The sequence below is a fragment of the Poecile atricapillus genome, chromosome 15 (genome assembly GCF_030490865.1).
Source record: "Poecile atricapillus isolate bPoeAtr1 chromosome 15, bPoeAtr1.hap1, whole genome shotgun sequence".
NCBI classification, from domain to species: Eukaryota; Metazoa; Chordata; class Aves; order Passeriformes; family Paridae; genus Poecile; species Poecile atricapillus.
The window spans coordinates 9,634,918-9,659,073 of record NC_081263.1 but is presented as its reverse complement, the minus strand read 5'-3'; the positions used below and the strand labels follow the sequence as shown (position 1 = coordinate 9,659,073).

The window sequence follows — 24,156 nt, the reverse complement described above, 5'->3', positions numbered from 1 at the left end:
CCCCCCACCAGTCAGTCCCCAAACCCACCATTCCCCTGCAAAGCACACAGGATGTGCAGCAAAGGCAGGATCCATCCAAACCTATGCTCTACCTTCTTCAAATTAGATGGGAATGGAAGCAATGAATTTTACTAGATTTTTATAATTATTTTTTAAGGCCTGCAGCCATGGTAGAGATATGTGGGAAGGTCCAAAGCAACGCAGTGGGGTTGAAGAAGATCCCAGCTGGCCAGTAAGGAGCTGTGTATGTGGACCACCATGGGACAGGGCCAGCACTTGGCCATCTCTATCAGGCAGGAAACAACCCCCAGCTGCACTGCAGAAAAACCCACAAAGGGCTTGGAAAGCACCTCTCCTCTCCACCATGCACACACAGACACACATCTTCCAAGAGTGAGTTTTGGAAGAGGAGTTCCTTCCATGTCTCCTCCTGCCTTTGCAGCCTCCACCTTCACCACCTGAGCCTTTCTCCACACCAAAGAAGGATGTGCACATCTGGAATGCAGGAGAGAGGCAGGCAGGGCTGTGTCTGCTGCTGGAGGTCAGGCAAGGACATGGAAGGAACCAGCAGCACAGGACAAGAAGCCAGGCCCCTTTCTTCCCAAATAAATAAATCAATCCATGGGTCATCTTCCCACAGGGCAGGTAGAATGACCGGACACTCCTAAAGTTTTACTCCAGCTTGAAAAAAAGCCCGGATTTGGCTTCTGAGAGATGCCAGCACACAGTGACCAAGGCAGGAAAGGGCAGGCAGGCAGTAGCACTCGTGTCATCCTGCCAGACCCTCCTCACTCTCCTTCCTTCGTGCCTCTCTTTCACAGACCGAGCTCCTCACCACTTCCTCAGTTAAAGCTCAAACACCGACCCCTTCTCTGCTTCCGAAACAGGAGAGGCCCAGCGCCCCGTGCCACCCCGAGCCCTCCCACGCCGAGGCAGGGGCCTTACCCAGCCCTGTGGCGGGCGGTGGGCCGGGGGCGTCGGGGGTCCCGGCGCTGCCCTCCCGGCCGCCCGGCTCCCACGCCTCGCTGCTCTCCGACGCCTCCGCGCCGGCTTCGCACGGCCCTTTCCGGCTGCCGGCCGCCTCGGGGCCGCAGCCCCTGCCCTCCTCCTCAGCCTTCACCGCAAACCACACCTTGAGCTGCTGGGCGCCGAGGCGGGCGCGCTCGCAGAGGCCGGGCACGTCCTCCTCCCGCAGCCCCTTGTGCTTCTCGTAGTAGTCCTCGAGCACCTCCCGGCCGGCGGGGCTGACCTCCACCAGCCCCGGGGGGAAAACCCCCCGCCGGTAGTTCTCATACCACTTCAGCTGCCCGTTCTTGTAGCCATAGCGGCTGTCCCCGAACCAGCGAATGACCTCGGCCCGCGGCAGGCCCGTCTGGGACACGATGGCGTCATACTCCTGGTTCGTGGGGCGCTGGGTCTGCACGAACATTTGCTTCAGCAGATGCCGCTGCTGGGCCGTTTTTTTGAAGTTCAGTTTGGTTTTGGGAGGGGTGGGCGGCCGGCTGGAGCTGCCGTCCCCCTTTTCATTTGCGCCGGTCCCCGGTACCTCGATTTTGCCGTTGGACTCGGTCACTCGCAGGTTTTTCAGGTTGATTTTGATGGGACTCACCTTCCGCTCCGCCGAGTTGGGGTTGCTGCCGGAGGCATCCACTGAGCCGTTTTCACTCGTGGCCCTCTGCTCATCCGAGGAGTCTTCCCCTTCCCCGCCGCCATTCTCTGCCTCTTCCTCCTCCTGTTGAGCCACCTCCTCCAGTTTCTTATTCTCCTCCGTCACCTTCTTCTTCCTCCTCTCCGAGAACCAGCTGTCGATCTCCCTCCGTGTCATCTTCGTTTCCCCCCTCAGGCGGTTCACCTCTTCCTCCGCAGGAAGGGGATTTTGGGCAAAACTGCTCTCCAGGGCCTTCAGCTGCTCGGGCGCTCGCTCCTTGTACTTGGTTGGGGTGAAGTCGGGCGCCTGGTGCCACGACTGTCGCCGTGGTGGGTGGTGAGGAGCCGGCGTGGCCGCCGCCGCCGCGGGACCCAGCTCAGCTCCTCTGGGTGGGACGTCAAAGGTCATTTCGGGCAGGGAATCGAGAGCACTGTCTCCAGGGAAGATGGCCCGGCCGCCTCTTACGTTCCTGTAGTGGTACCTCCTGTCGCTGAACCATTTTCGGATCTCCTTGGTGGACAAGCCCGTGATCTTTGTGAGCCGCTCGACTTCAGCCTGGCCAGGGAACTGGTTTCTGCAGAAGCTGCCTTTGAGGGCTGAGAGCTGCTCGTGGGACTTCTTGTTTTTGTAGACGTTGGGATCCAGGAAGGTCTGTGAGGAGATGGCAGGGCAGGCGGTGAGCAGGGACTGGGCGCTGTTGACCACCTTGACCCCTGATGTGTTGCTGGAGCTCACGGTGCTGTGCTGTGCTGCTGGCTGTGGCTTGGGGACAGAAGTCACTGCCAAGGTGAAGGAGGAGCTGGTGCCCTTCAGCCCGTTTGCCATGATGGGCTGTGTGACCAGCAGCCCCCCTGTCCCCTCTGGCTGCCCCACCACGTGGCCTGGTAAAGTTGCCTGGATAAGATGGGGAACAGTCCCAGGATTTGCAACCAGGGGTGTGTTCAACACTGTAATGGTGGGTTGTGGCACAGACTGAATAACAGTGTTGAACATCTTCTTCCTGGCATCTTCAATCTCCTCTGGTGACCAGCTGATGCCCTGCTTCAGCCTCTGGGCAGTGAACCAGATCTTCAGCTGCTCTTCTGGGTACTTGGTCACCACAGTCAAGTAGCAGAGCTCAGCTTTGGTGGGGTAGGGGAACTTGTTGAAAGAGTTTTTCAGGAAGCTGTTGGAGTCCATGGCAGCATTGTATGTGGGAATGCTGCTCAGTGGGATCATCACCTTGGGAAGGGACTTGGATGTAGGAAGCTGCTGATGCAAGGGGGGCTGCTGCTGCAGCGACACAAGTTGTGCAACACCTGCCTGCAGAACAGGCACGTTTCCTATGATGGAGCCATTCACTATGTGGGATGACTTTGTTGAACTTGCAGTGGGCTGGCTGACTGGCACGGACCCATTTGGGAATGAATGTTCTCCATCCTTCACCTCTGACTCACCACCCAACTGACTCGACACATTCTCCTTCAGTGTGTGAATTTTTTTGGCCTCAGGTTTACCCTTCATTATCTTCATGATAGGGGTTTTGGTAATGATAATTTCAGACTGGCCGTCTGCCCCTTCCTCAGGGACCTCTCCCGGCAGCTCATGGCTGCTGGTGGCCTCACAGAGACTTTGCTCCACGGTTGTACGACTGTCCTGCTTCACCAGCCTCCAGACAAAGCTGGTCTCGCCGGCGTGCGACTCGGCGTTGTGGTGTGAGAGCCCTTCGTGGCTGTTGGCCAGGAAGCTGCACCCGACACACGCGAACGCGGGGTCTTTGCTAAAGTCTGAGTGCTCAGAGTCCAAGTGCCCGAAGAACTGGTGAAGGTCTTGAGATCCAAAGTCACAAGGCTTGCAGATAAAAGTGTCACCGTCGGCAATGCCGCGGTGCCCGTTGGACAAAGCTCCATTGTTACTGGTGCTGGCCCCAGCATCGCTCGCTGCTGGTCCTTCTGCAGGAGCCTCTGGTTGTGTTCCTTCATGATCATCTTCTCCAGCATCCTGTTCGGTCTCCTGAAGCACCAGTGTTTTTACTGGTATCATGCAGGGAGTTGTGGATTTCCTTTTGCTAGCCATTGCTACAATTGATCCAGAGGACTATTTTTCTTTCATTTAAATGAAATTCAAATTTAGAAAGCGCTATTGCAAGTGCTCTGTGGTCCAGATTCCAGCAAGCTCATGATGTCCCGAGGAGCTGTTGACAAATGTTCATATTTGCCACTGAACCTGAGGATAAGGAGAGGGAAGAGGGGTTAGTTCCCTTGGTATTAGACAAAGCACGACTGCTCTAGTATTATATATAATATACATATATATTATAACTATTTCATTCAAAAAATAATTTTTCTTTTTTCATTGAAAAAAAATCTAACTTGACCTTAGATTTACTGTATTTTCACACCTAGACCTGTGAACTGTCTGTTTCAAACCCAACACACAAACATGCCACTTTTACAGCCCACATCAAATTCTCATTTAAGGAGGAAATTGCCCCTCATTCTGTCCTGTCAAGACCAATCCTTGGTGTTTCAGCAGGGAGAGCAGTCCCTAGGCTCCCTGTGTGCCCAGGTCCCAGCTCAGCCTCATGCAGGAGGTGACACCAGGCAGGGTCACCTGGGAAAGCTGCCTGCTTTCCATCACAAAAAAAAGGATGAAAAATCCACATATTCCTCACAGATCATTTCAATTTCTTCAAAATCAGCATTCTCCATCCATACCATTGGGAAGTTTCTCGCCAGCTCAGAGCACTGTGCCCGTGCCAAGAGCCTCTGCAGACACCCAGAGCTGCTGCAGGGGGCGAGGAGGCTGAGGTATTTTAGCCCTTCGTGCTCAGCAAGCCTGCAAAGCATTTGGGAGATGCCCTTCCCATCCTGTGGACACTTCATCACTGTTCCAACAACATCTGTGAGTCCTTGTCTGGAGCCACAAGACAAGGTAAAGGCCCCAAGGCTCAAGAGCAGCATCACAATGTTCCTGGCTCCCAGCCTTTCCCTCCCACCACTCGGCAGCTTTTGGCAGCCACACCACCCAGTGCACTGGGGTATTCCCTAACAAAGTGTAATTTCTGCTCAGTGCGAGCCCATCTCGCTGGGGTTGCTCTAGCCAGAGATTTGTTACATTTAAAACCAAAACCGAACAAAAATAAGCAAAACCAACCAAGTTATCGACAATGACTTTTTTGCTTTATTTTTTTTTTCCTCCTCTGAAGCTAAAGCAGAGCTTGAAGTGCTCCAGCCCCTGGAAGGCCAGGGCTGGCTGAGGCATTAGCCACAACCTTATTCCTGGCCTGATGGAGCTTTCCCACTTGCACAGCAAATGCTCTGTGCCTGAGATCATGACCCCAGGGCAGTAAAGCTGCTGTAGCTGGCACCAGCAGTCATTTGCCTGGTGACACTCCTCTGTCAACCTTTTTTACAGCAACTCTGCTTTTTTTTTTCCTCTTCAGCAGAGGGATAAAATGGTATTTTTCCAGACTGCAAGGTCACTTGGAAGCATATGGATGCACTGATTCATATTACAAAGATTCTGTGCCAGATTTCACTGAGATTTACAGTAACAGCAACTGAGCTTTATAAAAACACTCATAAAAACTTGAACTTTAAAAAAAAAAAAAAAAAAAAAAAAAAAAAAAAAAAAGACTTACCATCCTATGAGATGACTCACAGAGGTAATTCCTATCAGTTACAGCAGTTGTGCACCAGCAGCTTTCTCAGATCAGATATTTGGAGCTGATCTCATGCACTGAGAAATGCAGATCAGGCAAATGGTTTAGTGGTGCTTATGCAATACCTCCTGTGCTTAGTTTTCTTGGTAGTTTTTAGAACAGAGGAATGAAAGATCCTCATGCAAAAAAAAAGAAAAAAAATTCAAATGAAGGAAGTTCAATTTCAAATGACCTCCCTAACTTTATTAAATGTTTTTTAAAAAAGCTTGTTCTGAAAGCTGACATCATTTTTTCCAAACAGGAGAGCCTGGATGGCTGGCTCTGGCCTCAGCAACTCTCAGGCACCGTTTGAAAGACTGACGGGAAAACGTAACTTCCCGTTAATGTGGGCTGATCTGAGATTACAAAACAGTCCTGTAAACAGTGTTAGTCATCACTGAACTTGGCATCAGAAAAGACTGCTTGCTATGCTAAGGCATCATGAAGAGCTAGAAGGTATAACTTTAAAAAAAAAAAAAATGTAAATAAAACGGGTTTGAAAGTGAGCTGGATTTAGACAGTGTGGACTGCACATCTCAATACCTGCTTTATGTCACTCTCATCCCACCTTCTCATGGTTAGCCCTGCCCTCTGCAGAGGGCCAGAAAGTTATTCATTAACATTAGCAAGTGGAATATTTGGATGATTATGAATGGGCTGTGCTATTCAGAGGGGAACAGCATCCATTTGACACCAATCCCGAGATCCTCATTTTTGATGCTAAGTTAAACATTACACAGTCTAGCAGGCTGTGATGACCTTTCCAAGTCGAGTCAATTAGGGAAAAAGCATAAGATCAGCCTGAAGGCTACAAAATACAGCTTTAAAGGCTGAGAGGAGTTTCATGTCAGGAAAGCAATGCTAAAAGGGAATACTTTTTTTCATTTTATCCTGCAGCTTTAACACAGGGAGAAGCTGCTGGGCCCTCTGTGAGCTTTTTTCTTTCCAGCAAACCCCAGAGTGTCCATTACTGAGACAGCTCCAGTCCCTAACAGATCTGACCCAGTGTTTATGGAGTCTCCAGATATCAAAAAGATGATTTTTATCTCTCAGCAGAGTAAATTTGATACAAAGCAACGGCGACACACAAAGACCCCCATTGTGCCACGTTAACAAAGTGCCTCTCCCGAGCACTCCATCGCTATTATTTTGGGTAAATGTGAATGGCCTGACCCACCTACAGAGAACCTAAAAGCTCTGCATTTCATTTACCAGCACATTTGCATCAAACTCTGTGCTCTCTCCAACAACTTGCCTTAAAAATGCAATCAAAGCAGCCCCAGCCACCACAGCTCTCCTGCGGGGCTCCAATATTAATGCCACCTGAGAACACAGATTGCAAATTTTAGCTGGAAGTGAATCACAGTGGCAATTTACTGGGGGAAAAAAAAAAAATTAATCAAGTGTACTGTTTGTCCATTTCATTTCCATGGAACAGTTGCATAACCACATGTTGGGAGCATGTTTTATTCACTGCTCACCTTCTGGAATGCACTTAATACTTTAATACACCACTAATATATAACAAAATGGATAATTCACTGGTTTCTCCCTCATTAAAGTAAGTGAGACTGTTCTAATGGATAGGGTAAATTAATGGCAGCAAAAATAATCAATTGAAAAAGACCCTTACAACTGATCTCAGTGCATATATCAGCACTGCAGATGCCTCACACCCATCTGCACAGCCATGAGTGAAGAACTCTATTTCCTATGTATTATTTTATGATTAACTGGAACAAAGAGACAAAGCTAAATGGAAGAGCTACCTGGAGCCAGGAAGACAAAGTTATTGTACTTAAATTAATGGTTCCTATTTCATTTGTATCTGTTAATTTCATTGTGAGGCAGCAGAGTAAGCAGGTCAAATGCCCAATACACCTAAACCATCCCTGCTGCTGGAAATTTGAGGGTAAACTGACTTAAAGCAGAGTAAACCAATTTTTTTCCCAGTGATGCTCACAGAAACTGAGGCTGGAGGGAAAGGTGGCAGTTCCAGGTACAAAACCAACCCTCTGCAGAGCAGCTTTGCCTCTGCTGAGGGAAACAATGCCCAGACCAGTCACAGTGAGCTCTGCAATAGCAGAAAATTTACTTCTGCAGCGATTAACAAAGGGAGGTTTCGAAATCTGCACTGCTGAGTATGAACTTTCAGCTTTTTCCAGCTTGGCTGGATATAACTGGTTTGGTTTTAAATGTTTCACTGAATTAACGAGTTGGGTTGTTAATACAAAACATTCACTGCGTGCAGTGCCAAGGTCCCCAGTTAGAAGATTAATTTTTTGTGACCTTTTGCAAACCTCGCCTAGAAACAGCAACCAGAAAACCCAGCAGGCAGCAGCACCAGCCAGGACACAGCAGCTCCAGCCCCACTGCCCAGGCACAGGAATACAGGGACAGCTGCCCTCCCCTGCCCCCAGCCCTGCCAGCTCCTGGGTGCCAACGCTGACACCAGGGACAAAACTCCATGGGGACACAAAGGATGGCTGCATGTTCTCTGGGCTCTGCTGAAGAGGGAATGCTCCGTTAAAATAAAATTAAATTAATAAAAAATTAGATTTTGAAAAATCAGCACCAAAATAGAAGTAAAATAACAGTTTTCTCAACACTTTCAGTGCCTGCTAGGCAGGCAGACAGGCTCCCCAGGTCAAAGTTAATGTTTCTGTCTCATATGGAGCCAAGCACAATATTGGCACTTTAAATAAAAGCGGTTTGTTGTTAAGTTGAAGCTCTGCAGGCCCCAGCTGATAGCATCATCTGAAGGGAAAGAGAAGAAGAAATCAAAGGAGGAAAAAAAGTTGATGTTCTTGAGTTTTTGCCTCTCCCCTTCAGGCTCTACCTCCAGCCAGGGTCAGAAGCTGCAGTGCTGTCTTTGGGAGTTCCAGATGACTTCCCAGTCACACTGTAATTAACCAGGCCATTAAATAAATGATCCCTGTAGCCAGCACCATCAACCCAAACCTAAGGGCTGAGCCCCCACAAACATCCCACTGTGTTTGACAGCAGATGCCCCCAGCATGACAGGCACCCAGTTTGCCCTTGGAGCCAGCTCAGCCACCTGGGACTGGGTGCATTTACCGTGGTGCTGGGCAAGGGAGGATAAGCAGGTCCATGTATTTGGGGTAAAGACCCATGGCCACTGTGTTGTCAGCCAGGGCAGTCCTGGGATTCTTCCTCTTTGGCTGGGCATTAACCTTCCTTCTGCTTTTGCAGTCCATTCATGAGAGGTCATGCAAGAGTTTCACCACTTTGAATTATTTATGGCTGAAACATGCCCAGTGGGAGCTGCTGCTAATCCATCCCTGGGACATCCCAGCAAAGACCTCTCCAGGTCATATCCCTGTAATTCAATATAGACAGGCACAGCCAGCAGGGACACATCACCTCTCCAGAGGAACTTCCAAGGTGTGGGTGGGACCTCTCTGCCAGCTGTACCAGCATGGCGCTGAAGGAGGAGAAAGGGTAAGATTTGGCAGGGCTGAGCTCCTCTGTTCCCGCTCTGCAGTTGTGCATCCCATCCCAGCCAGCTGAGTCCAGCATCCTCCCCGAGTAACTCTGCAAAGGCTGCAGCTGTGAGGAAGTCACAGGATGGGAACATCTCCAGCAGCCTAAAAATGCCAGCAGCAGAGCATCACCCTGGCTGCTGGCACACATCCCCATGCCATGCCCTTGCACCTGGAAGTAGCATCTGCCACCCAAAGCCTGGTTCATAACCCAGACCAAAGTCGTGACACAATTCTTTTGGGGTTTAACCCCATTCAGGACTGCAAACTCATCAATGAGCAATTAGTGAGATTTTCCAGAGCAGACTGATACTACACTAACTCTGCAAGCACTCAATCCTCAGGTGATCCTAACACGAACAAGCAGAGCCACCAGCAATACAATAACCACAGCCCCAGAGAGGCCACGCTGGCAAGAAAAGCTCTTCACATCTTATTATTTCACGCTGCACAAATGTACAAACGCACGCACAAACTTCAGCAGTTTTGAGCTTCAAGCAGCATCACAGTCAACGTTTGTACTAAGGAACAATTTCTCTTTATGCCAACTGGTCAGGGTGCTTTGTAGCTTAAGCCTGGCTTTGAAACCGCGGGTACAGTCTAAATGCAGTGGGAGCCGGTTGACCGAACAATCGTATTCATTCTCCATTCCTTGGCAGGCCTAGAGCAGAAAAGCGTCTTTTCCATTTAGACCAGTTAAACAGAGCTATTCATTAAAATTTCACCCTTCTCCGAACTGCTGGACTTCTCCATTTAAAACCTGCCTTTAAGAGAAGCCCTCTCCTCCCTTCTGCCCCACAGGGCTCCTCATCCCCCTGTCTCAAGTAGCCACCCATTTCCAAGCTGTGTCTTTGGATTTCTCTTGTACTGTAACAGCAGCACCTCTCCTGTGTGTTGGTATCTGGGCAGAGGCTGCCTCAGCACTTGGGGACTAAGGGCAATTATCTCTGCTTTCCTTTTATTTTTTTTTTTTCCCCAGACAAGCACAAAACTGAGCAAGATGGAAGGTTAGAAAGAGCCAGCTGAAACAGAACACGATTAGAGTATAAAAATAGGTCACTGGGATAATATAACCTTTAGACTATTGGCAATGTGCCCCCCTTAGAGACAAGCCTGTGTGCTATATTTCAGGAGAATGTGAGGAATAAAAAACAACCACCACGACACACATCAAAACAAAACCACTGATCATCCCTCGGAGCTTTGCGTGCTTCTGTTTGAACATCACTAACATTAATTCACTCCTTTTCCTCTGCCCTCATCCATTTGATTGAGCACAAAATAAATGTTATGTAATCATACCATTAACATCTTCCAAAAAAGTAATAATCTCTTTTGGCACAGAGGCTTCATTACAGATTTGCTCCGCATTGCACTACCTTAGCAGGGTTCACAGTTGCAACATCCCAGGGACCCACCTCCATAACTTCAATCCTCACATTTTGTCCAGGCTGCAAATCATTCTCAGCATTCCCCCAGAGCAAAAGGCCCAACAGACAGATAAGCACATCTCGACAGAGCCAGCTCTGAGGTTAGCACTACCAGCAGAGGACACCAGACAGCATTAATGGAGCTTCAAGAAGTCCCTCAGCTCATCAGTATCTGGGTGTCCCATCACCTCACACTCAGCTGGTGACTGCCAGCAGCTTGTTTTGTGCCTGGACAGGACAGTATGACCATGCTTGTAAACACACACTGGCAGTCCCCATTTCAGCCCCTCATGCTTTCTCTAGGATGTTTAGTCTTTGCTTGCATTGTCAGGGCTTTGTTTGTGATTTGATCTGAAACACAGGCACCTCAAACAGCCCCTCACACATCTGTTTTATCCTGCCACACCACCTTCAAATGTGCCACATGCCTCATGATCCCACCCTCAGAGCTCCTTGTCAAGCACCACCATTTCTGTAGGACAAGCCCAGCTCTGGCAGATGCAGCCCTTCAGAATGTATGTGAAGATGAATAGGTTACACCTAAAATACACTTTGTGTTTTTATTATCTGAAATTGCTGAACTGGCTCAAAGACAAAAATCTACTGGGGAGCTCAGAACAATGAATACCAGAGGTAGAACTTTGTCCATGTCAAATTTCCAACAAGGATATTTGAGACTTTTAAATCAGCAGGGAACGCTGAGCTGGTGAGGAGCCCACAGGCTGTGAGCACCCACAGAGCCACAGCCCCACTGTGCTCTCAGTGCTGCTACAGCCTGCCCCTTCCCAAGGAATCATCTTGGGGAGCCCACCTTTCTGATGTACCCCTGCTCCCAACCCCACTGCCAAGGATTGAATATCACCTCTATACGGGTGACCTTAATCGAGGGGCCATCACCCCAAATTTGGGAACCACAGCCCTAATGCCAGCACAACACTTACTGTTAAAAGAGAACCAGTGTCAGCTTTTATACCAGCACCAAAATGATCCCACTGCAGACACAAACCCAAAAGCCTGTCACACAGGTTTCTCACCGAGCATCCAAGTCCCCTGTGGAATGGAGAACCGCTTGCTGAAGCCAGGCTGATCACCAGTTACCGAGCAGCCGCATAAGGGACAGACCCGCAGCAATTCCAGGGAAGTAAAGAGTGCCCAGAGCTTTAAAACAAGATGTGGGTGGGAAGGACTAAACCAAGCTACTAAACAGTACCAGAGGCGCTGGAGCTGATCATCTGCAGCACAGCCTGATGACTACAAGTGCTGCAGCCCCTTCCCAGCTGAGCATTTTTGGATTACTTCATCCCCGTGCCCTTTTGCAATATGCAGCTTCGAGAGCTGCGTTACGTCCTGGCTCAGCCTCATCTCCCATTCCTCCACTCACAGTTGCTATAATCAAAAAGAAAACTGCAAAATACTTTGTCTGAAAGCAAAGAAACAGGGTTTGACAGGTTGGGATCGTGGATTATTTTTTTCCATCCCCATGGATTCTGCCTCAGAGTCGTCCTTTCAAACCTTGCGCGCAGCCGATGGCTTTTGCAGCTTATTGAGCCCGCTGGTTTATGGCAATGTTTTTCTGCTCACTGAACTGGCTCATTCTTTCAGCAGAACAAACTGTTCCACGTTGAGGCAGGAGTTGGCTGTGTTTTAACAAAGGATTTTTCCCTTCTGACAGTGTTTTGCAAAAGACCCAAAAAAAGGAGTTTGGAGCCAAGTTACAAAAGGTCAGGAGAGGCGAGTCAAGCACTGGGTGTAGTTCCTGTATGTCACAGCCAGACAAGGAAATGGGTGGGGAGAAAAGGAATGGCACTTTGAGCTGCAATTATATGTATAAAGTGATATTAATGAGGAATGGGCTTTTAAATGAGGATGACAAGTATGCAGGCACTGTAATTTTTGCTGTACAACAGCAGGCTTGTTAGGTAGGCTGAGGCCTCCACAATCATTTATCCATGTGAAGCATGCATTTGAGAGAGTTCAAGTAGCACTAGGAGTGAGAAAAAGGCAGTCTTATTTGCTTCCCCTCCCCAAGCTGATTTCAAGGAGCTACCGCACTCTCATCTCCCGTCAGCCAAATGAATATTCAAAAGGCTTTTGCCAAGCCAGCGCCAGTCAATCAGGGAAACAATGCTGCAGGGGAAAAAACGCCTGGGCTGAGAGACCTGTGTGAGACAGGCACCTTGTTCCTCACCACGGCTCTGCTTTAGCATCCAAACCTTTAATGTGGTGCACGGTGCTGCTGCCAGGTCTGCTGCTCTGCCTGCTCCATCCCTGCCACCCCACAGGACAGCAGGGCTACAGCAGAGCTGCTGGATGGAGGATGAGCATCCCGAGCCACGGTGCTGCAAGCAGGGAAACATCCCAGGACTGTGGTCCAGCAACACAGCCCTCCTGAGGGAGCTGGTGATGGATGTTCCCTCTTTTCTGCTACAAATGTCTTCTGCATAGGATGGGCAGGTTCCTGGTGAGGCCTCACCCCCTGCTTGGCAGCAGCAGCTGGTAGGAATTGGGTCTTTCTGCTCTGTGCACTGTACATGGACAAGCCAAGACGGACAACTCGGGCCTTGCAGATGTTGGGAGGAGGGAGCCAAGGGGATCTGCAGAGGTTGACAGTATGTCATGCCTAATACTCAAGCTTTTCCAGGCCTCAGAGGATCCCTGAATAGAAAGAAACCACCCACCACTGGAACACAGCCACTTTTGTGGCTGGAAGGGGCAGATGTTCAACCCCATACAACAATACAACACAACAGTTGAGGCTGTAAGTGAAGAATGCTGCATCCACTTAAAACTGAAGAGGGAAATTAGGGACACCATCTAATTCTAGAACTACCATTTGGTCCTGGTACTTAAAGTTCACATACCTACTCTGCAAGAGTGGCACAGGGTATTCTTGCATTGCCTTAAATAGGCAATATCCTGGATTAAAGCACTGAACCACAAGAACTTCAGAAGCATATGGTTAGACTGGCAAGTGCTCAGCTCCTTGAGCTGGAAAACCAGTTCCCAAATAAGTTCAGTTCCTTTTTAGCACCTACATAAGTGACAGAATTCCAGAAGTCCCAACTGGACAGCACGGGACAGGCCCTGCTGGCATAGAGAAGGGCAGACCATTGAGAGCTCCATATCTCTGACAGCCAAACCCTTTGCTGAGAGCAACCTGGGGAGAAGCTGCATTTCACAAATCCTGCTCACCACAGCCAGCATTAAACCCTACACCACTCAATTGCCAAGAAGAGCTTGGCATAGAGAACAACACTGTCCCTAGCACCACACCCTCATTCACTGACCCCCAAGAGTTCCCACGCAACAACCTTCTCCCTTTCTCTGAAACACTCACCATGTCTTTTAGGATTAATAGCAAGAGAAAAATGGATTTCGGACTTGATTTATCTCTGGGCAAAATCTGGACATCTGGATCACAGTCATTTGCTCCCTGGTTAGAAACTGTATTTGTTCAAAACCATTTGTCAAGACAGTCTGGACAGAACTCAGAGACACAGAACAAAGTTCAAGGGTTATTTGTGATATGAACCGTGCCAGTCAGGACTCTCCTCTTCCTCCAGCTGTTTAGTGATACTTGGAATAGATTTGTGTTACTGGAGAGTCAATTATTTTTCAGTTGAAAACTCACCATTCTCTAGATCAGCTGTGAGCTGAAAGCATCCCAGTTATTTACTGCTGGAAGCTAAAGGAATTTCCTTACTCTCAGAAGACAGACATTTAAAATTAGTTTCAAGTTCAGTCGTGATAAACAAATCACATTCTCCTCCCTTCCCTCTCCTGTTTTATTTTGTTTTTGTTTTTTTAATTGGGTTTTTTTGGGGGGTGGGGCGAGTGGGAATTGGTTGGTTGGGTTTTTTTTGGTTGTTGTTTGTTTTTTCAATCAGCCTTTTCCTTAGCTGCTCTTTGCAAATCCTTATTTAAAAACTCATTCACAAGGATGCAGGGGAACTACAGACATCTTCTGAGAGAAAACAGCAAAGCCAGATCCCTGATTTCAGAACTTTCCCTTTGACATTTGATTCCCTGAGAACCTCATTAAAAAGAAACATACCACCATGTATTTAGGGTTTTTTCCCCACTTCCTATGAAGAGCAAAAGGTTGGGAACTGGGATGGGGGCTCAGGACTTGAGCTCTCTGCTGAAAACCAAGATGAGCCCACTCCACCTACCCTGCCCAAAAGCTGGGGTTGCAAACAGCTCCCAGCAGACTGATGAAGAACACAAAAGGTGTTTTAAATTGATATGACAGTGCAACTAAAGGGTTTGGGGTTTTGGACTGAGTCCTGCAAGCCTGAATTCATGATGATGTACTTTGTACCTTGTGGAGCACAAGGCCTTGATACAAGGAGATTCGTTTAAAAAATTCAGGCGTGCTGGGAGAATTGCCTCCTTGCCATGTTTTCGTGAGTCTGTACATGAACTGCCAGCAATTACTAAGCTTCCACTCTGTATTCAAAGCTCTGTACAATGGAGTTTATTATTTTTAATCCTTTCAGACATCAATGTAGCAAACTTGACAGAGCTATTTGGAAGATTAAGATACAAACACCACCATATTATTCAATTTAGCTCCAACACTGAACACTTATTTCTGTAAAGAATCACAGCTAATACATTGCCAACTGCCAACAGAGACAAACACTTAAAGCTTTAAGCCACACTGCAGCATGGTCTTATAAATCAAATTTAAGATACAAGAAGAAGGAAATTACTATCATTATGCAAGTACAGCCCAATTACCACCAACTGATAGCAAACCTATCCTCAGGTTTTGGCCACAGGCTTCAAAAATCCACCCCTGGAAATGACAGCCTACTGAAATCCTCACTTTCTGCACATGCAGCCGGGTGTGAACCTACTAGTACATCTCCAATAGCTGTATTAGATACTTTTCTAAGTATTTTATATGTTCATAAGTGTGCAAAGAGACTTTGTTACCACCTCACCACCAGTTCACAGTGGGGAGCTCACTAATAGCTGCTCTATTCGCCAAATCAGAGCTGCAGACAGGTGACAAAGGGGAGTGATGAGAGAAAACAAAAAGGATTTGTGCCTGTTTTCTATCATTACAGTGCTCACAGGAGAGCTGACTGCTGCATTTTGGCCTCCTGAAACCATCCTACCCTTCACAAACAATTGCATGAACTTATGTTAGATGGGGTGCAGAAGTAGCAAAGGGGAACAACATCCTTCATGGAAATGAGGGAATGAAATGAGAGTCAATATTAAAAAAAAAAAAAAAAAAAAATCAGTTTGTCATATGAAGACTATCATTTCCTTAGAGGTGACTTTACCTGAAGCCTTTGGAGAAAATACATCTGTTGCAAATTTAAAATTTCCTAGTCCTTTAAATGAACATGGAAAAGTTCTCATTGCAAAGTGTCCCATGAATAAGAGAAATATTTCTGGTTTATACCAAAGGCATCACAGACTATGTCATAACTTCACCAAGACAAATCAAGAATCCTTCCTAGCTTTTCAGAAAAAATGAAGGGTGATCTCATTATACCAGTCTAAAACATTCATTATCCTCATTAGGGTAAAGGGCACAGAAACATCATTAAGTCTGTTTCATAGCACTAAGAAAACAGCAGGATAAAGTAAACTGCAGGGGTCAGCACAGGGGACAGTAAGGTGAAAATGTCCATGCTGTGTCAGCAGGCAGCATGCAAACACAGGAATGGGGATGACCGACTGGTAATGCCTTGATGGAGCATTTCATTTCTAGGCCAGCAGCCCAAATCACAGTCAGCTTAGGAGAACATGGTCCTCCAGGCACCTGCACTCTTCTTTGGGCTAGGAGTGAACAGAGTTGGGAGCATCTTAATGATACTGCACCAAAATGACAGCGTGTCACACTGGGTAAGGACAGCGGGAACTCCCTCCGTGCACAAGCCCGTAACACCCGCCAGCAGAGGATTAAGGGAATAGATGTCCATGACAGGACAGCCAGGGGACAGTGCTCACACTCTGCAGGACTCATCCCTGATCCGTCAGGAGCAGACATGTTTTGCAAAAGACCCAATTTCTCAGCTCCTCAGAGAAACCCCAGAGAGCAGCACCCTTGTGATGAATTCCACAAGCTGTCACATTGAGCTGCTTCCCAAAGGGACAGCAGCGAGCAGCAGGGCTCCTTCACTGAGCTGGCCATGGATTACTGCTGTAACACTGCACATACATTCCAGGGATAGCTGGGAAAGTGGTTGGCAGCACTGTCCAAAGCACTGGAGAGCTGCACTGCCACCACGTCTGGGGTTCTTCTGGACCGTCTGTTTTCACATCAAAAGCAATCAGCAACCGTAAGGGCAACACGCAAAATTCACAGCCAGCTGCTCCTATCCATACCCTTCATCCTCTCCACCCTGCTAAAATCTGGCCCAAGTCTCATCACCTGCAAGTGCTGGTGAGTGCTGAGAAGCTGCTAGTGCAGGAGACACCCTCACTGTTTAAATGACTCAAGCTGCAATCTTGGGCAAGTCCCATGGGATGGCAGCTCCCTGTCTGTGCCATCTTCAGGTTACAGTCACTTGCCATCCCCCAGAGTACATCAGTGTTCTGAAACCATTCACCAGGGTTCAGCTCTATTAAGAAATTGCTGCCAGCCTCCTCCTTGACGCCTGGCATCTTCCCCACATCCCTCCCTTCCTTGGTCAGTAGTTATTTCCATGGCCTTTTAGAAGTTCCCAAGACACGTGTGCAAAGCCTCTCCTCAGAGCTCCAAGATCCTCCAACAGACAACCCTGAAGACCTTTAGAAGTCACACATCCATGTGATCTTCCACACATACCAGTCTGGAGCTCACCCTCCCCCACACATAAAGTGGCTTGAACCAACTAAAAGTCTCACAACTTGGGGGAAAATCCACAGCCTTAAATGTTTCTTGTCCCAGCAGGAAGATCATACAAACCACAAAAGGGAAAAACAAGTGGGTTAGACAGCAGAAGTGCTTAATGATACCACATCCTGTACATTGAGAATTCAATTTCTTCCCTTTCACTAGTGTCAGGAGTGCTGTTCAAGATGTTTTTACTCCTAGTTACAGCCAGACCTACCTGTAGCCCGAGATTTACAAACCCTGGTCTAGAAGCAGCCCCAGCCTGTTGCTGTGCCCTGGAGGCCACATGCTGCTGTGCAGCTTTGCAGCATCCCAGCCAGCAGAACAGTCAGTAACTCAGAATACCTTGAAGGAGAAGGAGGCTGGGGTTTTGGCTCTTGGGAAGAGAAGGATGGAGATGAAATCAAAGTGTCTGTCCAAAATGGATGGATTTTTCCAGCTGCTGGGCCATGCCTCTTGCACAGGTGATAGAAATTTCATACAATATACCCACACCAAAGATGGAAGAGTGGCCACAATTCACACTGCTGGTTCTCAACAGCCTGCACAAGCCACTGGACCATCTGTGTCACCAGAGGGAGATGACAGTATTTTTAACATTTCTGGATAGTCAGATACTCCCCAAGAGCATTTTCCCACCCACAACCACCACAAGGCCTGATTTTCTGCCACTTCCCAAAGATGATCATTTCCATCCAAGCACAGCATCCCACAGCAGCTGGAGCTCACTCACTGCCACAGGGTGGGGGTGTCAGGCCCCTGGCTCTCCCAGATCCACCCCTGGATATGGCAAAGGGAAGAGAAGCTGCATGCCCCCAGGACAAAGGAGGCTCAGCATCACTCCTCAGCTCTGTTGTACCTGAAACAGAGGCAGCTCCCCCCTGGACAGCTGTCATGGGAGGGATTCCCATAGCTTATCCCATGGGAATGGCAGGGAGCCTTCACAGTACCACACAGCAGCCAGCCAGCCCCTTGTTCCCCCCAGCTGTCTGCTATTCCAACCACGAGGTTTTTGCACATTTCAGGGATGATGGAAAGCTTCTCCTGACATTTAGGGAGTGGTCAGTGCTGTTACCCCACACTTGGAAGGAGCAGACAGGGAAGAAGCAGGGAGAGGTGACATGATCTGCTTGAGGTCTGTCTACACACTGCCATGAGGAGCAGGACCACATGCCATCATCTTTGTCCCCAAAGCCATCGCCTCTCCTTAACATTCACCTGGGTTTAAAGCAGAAAGGCAGCACAGGAGCACCAGAAACCTGCTCTGCCCAAACTGGCCATCAATTTAAAGCTCAAGAGCTGAGAGCAGTGCTAAGGAAGACTGTACAGCTCAAGGAGCAACCACTTTGCAGTGCAGTTATGCCAGGAGCCCCAGGACCCCATGGAACACATTCTCTAGGTACCTGTAAGACCCTTTAAATGGATCATCCTGTTATGTTTTCCCCAGGAAAACAGAAGAGAGGCCCATGAGATGGTTATGCTTCCTAGCACATCCAGGTCCTTCACACAGCAGCTATGGAAAAGGGTATGGACACCTTCCCACTGACACAGCTCCTGGCTGGAAGGGAAATGCTGTCACCAGTGTGTTACAGAAAGGGAAATGAGGCACAAAGCAATTCTAAATAACTCGCCCAAGGTCACAGGAAGCTTATAGAAAAGTCAGTAATTGAACTCAGGACTTGTGAGTCCCCAGTCTAGTTATTTATCAGAAATCACCGTTTAATGGGTCACCTTTAGCCAGACACCCTCTTATTTTGCGCTGCCACTGAATTGTACTGGCAGAGGGAATTATTACAAGTTTCCCTTACAGCCCAACATGCTTAAAGGGCTGTTTTGGAAATAAAATTTGCAGCATGCTCAGCGTGCTGGAACAGACAGCTCCTCAGCGCTGCACAGAGCTGAACCACCAAAGTGATTATAAGGCTCCAGATCAAGCTGGGAAATAAGCTGTTTTTCCTCTGCAGTGAATCACTTTGTTTTAAGGGTAGCCTGCAGTCCACAGTTTGAAGGGTGGTAAGAACTCACCATTTCACCTTGGCTCTGCATCTTCTTTCACAAATACCTCTGACAACACAGAATATTGCAGCCTTAGCTCTGAGCCAGACACCCCAAAGCCTCTCCCTTTGCAGCAGGCCTCTCCTTGAACCTGATGTGCCACCAGTTTGTGTTGGTACAAAACAATAGAATGGACTTTATCCAGACTTCCACAGACCACAGGCACAGTTCTTTCCCTTCATAAAGAAAACCTGTTCAAGCATACCCCAGTCCATTCACAGAGACTGGACACAGCCTCCACTGGAGCCTTCCACAGCCTCAGGGCACCCCTGCCAGACAGAGCTGGCTGAAGGCATCTCTGGGGCCTCCAGCCTGGCTGCTCCTGGGAGTCTCCTGCTCTTGGAGAGGAGGAGGAGTTCCTCACCTCAGCAGAGGAACAGCAGAGCCACTGCAGCACCACTGCACATCCCAAACCCCAGCATGGGGAGAAGCCCTGCAAAGGGGAACAGCAAACCCAAACTCTCCTGATACACAGATGTGGTTTATAACACAACAAACAGAACCACATCTGTGGATATCTGCAGTGCTCAGATCCTTTTCAGCTGATGACAAATAGTGGAAGTGTTGGGCAATAGGTTTGGAAGGGGACACACAGGATGGAATTTGCCTTTCACAAAATATAATGGGGGGCAAGAGTCAAAACTGTTAGTGTGGGGCTAGCCAAGAAGTTTATGCAGCATTTAGGCATCCAGTGGCCTCATCTTTCTGAGTACAAGCAATTTAATTTGTCACACTGATATTGTATACATGTCCTGAGCAAATAGGTCAGTAAGAAGTAAGAGTAGGAAGGGAAGAATGAGGGAAAAAGATGCAAGGGCATCTGGAAAACTGTCTGATCTGCAAGTTGGGAATCTTTACAGTTACACATGATTACTGACTGGGGAGATAGGAAAAGGGCAGGTAAGAAAGGCTTCACAGCTCATGGTCAGGGCTACAGCCACTGCCTAGGGACTGAGGGGCACTGGTCAGTGCCAGCCCCCAGCCATCACCTTCCTGGGGAGCACCAACACTGCCAGCTTAACAGAAAGAGAGAAAAGGAAAAAAGAGAGAGCTTCACCTCTTCTAAGGCTCTGCTACAGAAAGAAATCCCATGTGCTACCAAATTACATGGACAAAGGACAATCCTGTTTTGTAAAGCCTTTGTGTAGGGAATTCTTTGCTTTGAGCTCTGCTGCAGACTTGCAGGTGAACGAAACTCTTGTGAAACATTTACCTCTCAGGGTGAGGAAATGAAGTCTCTTTTCCCCTTCTGTTCTTCACTGGCAGAGCAGAGGCTCTGGGTGGAAGGGCTGTACAAGTGGGATAACCCTGTCCCAGCCCTTTCTGCTTTTAGGCTACTCACCACAAGTCCTTGCTGTCACTCCACACCATAAATCCCAGCGAGGAGCACGTCCAGTGCTGCAGCTTCATGCAGGACATCCAGTTTTGTGAAAGCACCTCATGTTTTTCCTGCCACAGGTCCTGTCTGCCCTAACACCGTCAGATCAGGGTGAACCCCTCAGCAAGAACCAGCTCAGCAGAAACACCTCCAGAGGGTTATTAGCAACAAGACCAAACTAGCAGCTGTGGGCCTGCAGATCCTTGGGCCCTAAACACAGGGCTGAAGAGGCGTGACATCAACTATGTCAAAAATTTGCTTGCTTTGAAATCCTACTCCTGCTTATTTATGTTACAGGAGTACCCAGGAGCCTCAGCCAAGCCCTACAGAGCTGGGGCTGGAGAAGTGCATTTGCACATGTAATGGCCATAGAATCACAGAATGGTTTGCACTGGAAGGGACCTTAAAGATCACCAGTCCAGCCCTGCTGCTATGGGCAGGGAGACCATCACTACACCAGGCTGCACAAAGCCCCACATCTCCACAGAGAGCCACGAGCAGCTCTGAGCTTTCACTAGAAATAACTCAGAGCCAGGTTGGAGGTGAGGAGCTGCTGTGGCAGGGCAGGGTACAGGAGACAGCCAGCACAAGGGCTGGGAAGCAAGCCAGCAGCCAGGCATCATGGACAGGGGTGTCCCTGGAGCTTCTCTAGTGCTCCCAGGGCAGAGCTGAGCCCTGCCTCCAGCAGCCAAAACACCCCATGAAAACGCTGCACACGGAGCTCTGCAACCCCCACAAGGATGCAGAGAAGGCTGTTAACCTAAACAGACAGGTCTGAGATTGATTCTCAGGAAGGATGAAATCAAGAGGCAAAAATAACATTTCCAACACACCAGTGACATAGCAAGCCCTTAATCCAAGGCACTATTTACAGGCCAAGAGCATTCCTTGCTGCTCTTACCTTCAGCTGCAAGGTCTGGGTCAGCAGCTGCCTTGGAGGAGCCTGTTTGAAGGTAACAGACAGCCCAGGGAACAGCCAAGCCTAGAAACTGGGATTTGCAGGAGCAGCTAAATAATTAAAGGGACAACTGAGCACAGCTCACTAGACTTTGCTTCACAATGCAAGCACTGAATGTGAAAAACTCAAAACATTTCCTCCCCGAATGCATTAAACACCCATTTTACTATTTCAAAGTCTTCGACTTTCTCCAGTATCCAGATATTCACTTCCCAGCACTGCCAGGAATAGGGTCTTGTAAATAAAGTTTTACAAAAAAGGAAGGTTAACACACAGCATATTTTTCCCATTACTTCAATACATCCTGCGAGCTCTGCAAGCTTGGTAAAGAAAGAGTCTATTTAAAAATCTAGGGTGGGGAAGAATTAGCTCACCAAAACCATAAACAGATTTGCTTTGCACTTTCAGGCCAAGAGAAAAACAAGACAGGCCATGCGCATTATTGATGCACACAATGGCACAATCGTTTTAAAAACAAATTAATTGGGAGGGAGAGGACACCACAGGAGGGTGGGGGACAAGGAGGAGCAGAGAGAAAGGGACCAACTTCTGCAGCAAAAATCCTCAGTTTGGTTCTTAAAGCTCCCTCAGAAGATACTGAAAAGCCTTTGTGGGCCAGCACAGGACCGTGGGGTTGCAGGGAGGATGGCACACTTTGCTACAAGGCCACAGTCCATCTCTGGGTGCTGGCCCTTCAGTAATGAACAAAGTCTTTTTCTGCAGATGGAACACAAAGGAATTATTCTTACTTACCCAGACACCTTCCACACAAACCATCCACATCAGTTATGCTGTCTTTCCGTGGCAGATACTAAGGGATATAAAATTTAATGCCCTTTTCCCTACTTTCCCTCCTAGGAGACCAACTCTGTTAACAAACGCAAAGCGAAGCTACAAAAGCTTCACCCTCTTCCTGCAGCAAATTTTTCTGTTTATAATAGTCAGACAAGTAGAGAGACACAATGTTCACTGCATTTGCACAGTTACTGCCATAAGGAATTGAGTACCCACCTAGATGCAATTAATGGAGAGAACTTCAAGGAGGACAGCTCTCAGGGGGCTGAGGGTGCACGTGGATCCCAGCACATCACATGCTTCAGCAGGGTGCCTTAGTTTATTCCTACCAGTTTAACAGGCTGCAGAACTGGAAGTGTGTCAGGAAAGCTGCAGCAAACAGCATCAGTCCAGTCACTGTACTCCCAACACTGATTATTCAATAAAGTCTAGAAACAAGCAGTCTCCAGATGCGGCATAAGCTGGGTAGAAACCACTCTAGGGTTTGAAAAATCCCCATTTCCACGGGGACACTGTCATTTATCACACAGCCATGAATTGGGTGAACAAATTCCCTGCCAGTCTACTCACTAATGTTCAACCATGGAGCTTACTTTTTGTACAAATAAAATGGCTTGGCTCTGCTATGAGACCCAATTTCTTCTTCAAAAGCCTGGAAGGGTGTAATGGAAAACTGGAGTGTTATTTCCAAGCACACTTCTTCCATCCAGAGAAGCCAAAAGGAAAAAGCATCGCTCTCCTGACCCCTCATCCACACCATGGGACAGATGGATATTTATTAAGTTACATGGAAATAAAGTAAATCAGCGACTAGCACACAGATAGAGGAGCCAGCCAGGAGAAAAATACAAACACACAGGCTATCTGAACTCTGTTTTGTTCAAGGAGTGATATCCAAAAGCAAGGAAAATAAAAATCTCGCCCTTCTCAGGGACACCTGGAAGCATAAGCCAAGCTTGATCTGACCATAGAGCAACCCCTGATCTCTAGACAATGGAGCCAGTCACTGCAGGATCATTTCCTTCAGCCACCAGGCTGCAACAGCCTGCACAGAGATCTGTGTGATACACTGAACACACCACATTTCCCTGTCCAGGCTGCACAGAAAGGTTACATCACACACAGTGCCCGAGGTGACAGCAGTGTCCTACCTGCATGAGGGACCATGTCCTGAGCCTGTCGTTCTCCTGCCCCTCCTCTGTGCTCACCCACATCTTTAAAGTGCCTGCAGTTGCCCCAGCAGCACCAGGATTCAGAGCTGGAAGAGAAGACATTACACCAAAAATTACTGCTGAAGGAGATTACCCCCGAAGGAGAAGGCAGCTCTTGGGTAGCAGAAGCTAAAAGCAAAAATAAAACACTGCTCAGTTTGAGGCGCCCACCCTGCCATGCTCCCACAATACATCCCCACCGAAGCACCCTAAACACCCATCTTTGGGGCTTTTTTCCCCTCTCAATAAGTAAAGACATTATTTATCAGTTAACCAAGTTTGCTGAATTAATCACCAAGGCCTCAACCCAGTGAAAGCAATCCCCCAGCTGCAGTGTGCTGGAAACCAGTGACACTGCTGCCCAGCTCCCTGTGCTCCATTACAGGGCTGGAAACCTCAACTGGCCAGAACATATTTAGAGCAGCAACCACAGCACCCTGACTGCCACTGCCACAGCAGCAGCTAAATATAACATTCAGCTCTGCTTGCAGCTGTGGCCTTCTTTTCTCCCCTTCATTTCCCCCCACTGCCATCCAATCCCTGCTCCCTCACCACTGGAGAAGCAACAGAGCCAGCTCCATGTATTTCCTAATTTCTAAACCTTACTGTCTAAAGAGATAACCAGCCAAGTGGATTTCTGGGATTAAGTTCAGACCAG

At 48.2% G+C, this 24,156-nt stretch overlaps 1 protein-coding gene across 6 annotated transcripts in view; it reads right to left on the bottom strand.

The window, feature by feature from the left end:
• ZHX3 (zinc fingers and homeoboxes 3) overlaps window positions 1–24,156 on the bottom strand; it is a 46,609-nt gene that overhangs the window by 5,894 nt on the left and 16,559 nt on the right. For 2 of the 6 annotated variants that reach the window (XM_058850237.1, XM_058850239.1), the window contains exons 2-3: window positions 23,439–23,545; window positions 946–3,853 (exon numbers count right to left, since the gene is read on the bottom strand). In XM_058850237.1, coding sequence (XP_058706220.1) covers window positions 946–3,703 — 2,758 coding nt within the window. In that variant the 5' untranslated portion in view covers window positions 3,704–3,853; window positions 23,439–23,545. Of the gene's footprint in view, window positions 1–945; window positions 3,854–5,270; window positions 5,468–11,297; window positions 11,593–23,438; window positions 23,546–24,156 lie in introns of those variants that run through there. The other 4 variants (XM_058850238.1, XM_058850240.1, XM_058850241.1 and 1 more) reach the window with 4 other exon arrangements.